Below are 3063 nucleotides of genomic sequence, written 5' to 3'. Positions count from 1 at the left end.
CACGTCTTACTTTTATAATTTAAGAGTTTGATAGCTCTTTTGAAAAGACAGTGAGATCTCTTTAAAGCCTAAGCTGCTGGTCAGTCCGGGCCCAGAGGCAGGGGCCCCTGTCCCCTGCCTGTCTGCGGGGAGGGACCTGCTCCGCATACAGACTTTCAATCTATTGCCCTATTTTCAGTCCCACTGCCAAGCACACCATCCAAAGTCCTTGTGCAGAAAGGTCAAACCCTGGGTGGCCTCTCGCTACAGATATGCTCTGCCACCCACCCCAGCCAGATATGGAGAAGGGATCCACTTACGATGAGGACAGCTGCGATGGGGATGGCCGTGTTCATGAAAACTGTGGAGGAAGCACAAGGGAAGGTTAGTGGGAGAGATGAGATCGCTAAAAATGAAGCTGCCCAGTTTGGCCCAGAGGGAGTGCGGCCCAGGGGGTCCTTTCTGCAGCCAGCAGGGCAGAGCTGGGCAGGGGAGGGGCAGAACTCCAGCCCTGCGGTCCCTCCAGCTCTTTACCCTGCTTCCCTCAGGACTCTTGTCCCCTGTGTCTGAGACCCCGCCTTTAGACAGAAGCTTCAGTGCTTCTATTCTGCTCCCGGGGGCCAGTGTGAAGGAAGCCCTGTGCAAAGTGGTGAGAGAAGGATCAGAGAGTTGACTGTCTCTGGGCAACTGCGAGGTCAGCAGCATGTGTTTCTGGGGGCACTAGGTTGCTACCCCTTCCTCTGCCTTTGGTCCCTGTATGCCCTCAAGCCAGGTTCTCTCTGAGGCTTAGAGGATTGCTAACCTCTCAAGGCTCTTGGGAAGGATTTCAAACTCACTCACACTGAGGTATTAGTAACTAGGGACAGCTTAAAAGAGGGTCTCCCTTGGCTCTAAGGCTTAGCGTCCATGCCCAGGTGGGCAGTTGGTTTGCTGTGGCCCTTGGACCCTTCATAGGGATTCCAGAGAGGAAAGAGAGCCGGACTTCAAGTCAGAGAAGGGTGGAGACCCTGACCTCAGGCAGGTCACTTACCTCTCCTGCGCTTCGGTTTCTTCACCTGATTTTTGTAAACTTGAATTTACTTGTTCACATACTCTGGCTTCTTCCAAGGTAAGAGGGGATAATAATGTATGGAATAGGCTCTGTGAGCCCGGGATGCTGCCTGAATATCACACCTCACAGGCTACTAGCTTAGCTCTGGCAGGTCATGCTCCTCTGGCCCAAGGTGTGAGATGCTGGAGACAGCCCTGACCCCAGGCCTAAATTTCCAGAGAGCAGCCCTCCTGGAGTAAGAGATGATTATCCTAGCTGCCATCTTCCCATGTCCTCCTCCTTCCTTCCAGGATCCTCTTCCAGACCAGCCTAGATAGGAGTCTGGTTGTATAATTAGCCAAATTAAACGAGAAGGAGCCAGGAGCCAGGAGCCAGACGCCAAGGGATCAGCCTGTGCACATGGCCCCTACCTAATGAATGGTGAAGTCTCTGGAGCCACTGAAGCATTACAGATGGTCAACACCATTCCAAGAGGCTGACTGTCCACTTATTCCAAGAATCCCGTACCAGCTAGTACATACACAGCGCATTCTGGAGGTGTGGGACCCCAAGTGAATGCAAGAGCATGGCCTCTGGCCATAGGGGGTCCTTGTCTGAGGAAGGGGACAGAACTATGCTCTCAGGAAGCCCCTGTTATGATGGGGAGACAGGCAACATGCTCTAGGGGGTTCCCCAGCAGACAGGAAAGATATTGGGCCCATTTGGGGGGGGGGAATTCCTAATCTGATGAGGGAAACAGCCCCAGCCATTGGGGAGTTCCTAATCTCATGGAGGAGATCTAGCTGGCACTCTTGTGGGTACTGCTAATCTCTCTGACCACAAGGCTTTTTATCGACACCAATATAATACCTGACCTTTAACTGCCCTTCCTGAAGAAGGCGCTATGGTCTCCAGGTACCCTCCACAATGCTGCAGCGCTCCCTCAGTCTCTGGCAGGGGGCAGTACAAACATTATCGGGTTTCCGACAGTGTAAGGGACCCAGCTCAGGGACGTAGGACACAGCACAGCCATCGGGCTAGGGAGAGGGAGGGACAGGAGGACACCAGCAGGCCTGGACCTGTGACCATCACCAACCATACGGCTCTAAACATTGGGTAGCCATGCTCATCCCCTCCAGGGCCAGTCATTCCCGAAAGCTCCTTTCAGGCAGGGGCCTCCGTCTTTCTCTCCTGCCTGTCCCCATCAATAAGCGCCACCCCGAGGCCCCCTGCCCCAGGCTGAGACCCCCTCTGCACACCAGGGGCTCAACTCCCAGCTCAAGAATAGGCTAGAAGTTAGGTTGCAAATTGGCACAACTCTGCTTAGAAAGCAATCTGGTGCTTTGTTAGCCAGAGCCACACAGAAGTTCAGACCTTCTGATCCTGTAATCTCTCTCCTGGGAGTTTATCTTGAATAATCACTCAAGAGAAGCACAAAGCCCTCAGCAAGATGCTGTTAGCTGCAGCGCTGTCTGTCACGGCGGAACAAAACCACAACCACAGCAAAAAACCACCCAAAACGAAAGAAACTGGCAACATCCAATGCCAAATGGCTGTTTTAGTAAATGTGGTACATCAACTCTAGGGGAGATTTTGCAGTCGGAAATGTGTGATAATTGGTATTTTGTTCTACTGCATGTTTTCTCTGGTCGTGATTTTTTTTTAATTTATTTTTTTCCTATTTCATTCCTTATTCTTCCAGCGGCCTGAACTCCTTTGAGGAATGAGACAAGCTATAAATAAATTTGAAAATGAGTTTTCCAACGCTGATGCAGCAGTGTGGAGAATGTATATGATATAATTAATTTCTGCCCTGTTCTGTTGTTGTGTGGAGACGTTAGCGAATGAAAATGTAATTTTCCATTTCCCTCACCCTCTCCTGGAAGGACAGCGTTTGTGCAGGGAGCTCTGGGTCCCGTTCAGGGCGGGGGTTGGGGAAAGACAATCGCCAGCTGCTTGAGACGTCGAGGCCTCTCTGAAGACCCCTGCCCTGGGCGCTGGGGTGGACATGGCTGGAACCAGGGGCACTGCAGGCTCTGGCGGGTCTCTGAGCT

At 52.2% G+C, this 3063-nt stretch overlaps 1 protein-coding gene across 5 annotated transcripts in view; it reads right to left on the bottom strand.

Moving 5' to 3' along the window:
- The window catches only part of ABCC8 (ATP binding cassette subfamily C member 8), a 75283-nt gene that overhangs the window by 35823 nt on the left and 36397 nt on the right, over nt 1-3063 (bottom strand). For all 5 annotated transcript variants that reach the window (XM_034995072.1, XM_034995075.1, XM_034995077.1 and 2 more), the window contains exon 11: nt 300-340. In XM_034995072.1, coding sequence (XP_034850963.1) covers nt 300-340 — 41 coding nt within the window. The remainder of the gene's footprint in view (nt 1-299; nt 341-3063) is intronic.

The sequence above is a fragment of the Mirounga leonina genome, unplaced genomic scaffold (genome assembly GCF_011800145.1).
Source record: "Mirounga leonina isolate KUSES-001 unplaced genomic scaffold, KU_Mleo_1.0 Mir_92, whole genome shotgun sequence".
Taxonomy (NCBI): domain Eukaryota; kingdom Metazoa; phylum Chordata; class Mammalia; order Carnivora; family Phocidae; genus Mirounga; species Mirounga leonina.
The sequence above is the reverse complement of the archived record's forward strand: the minus strand, read 5'-3'. Positions and strand labels throughout refer to the sequence as shown.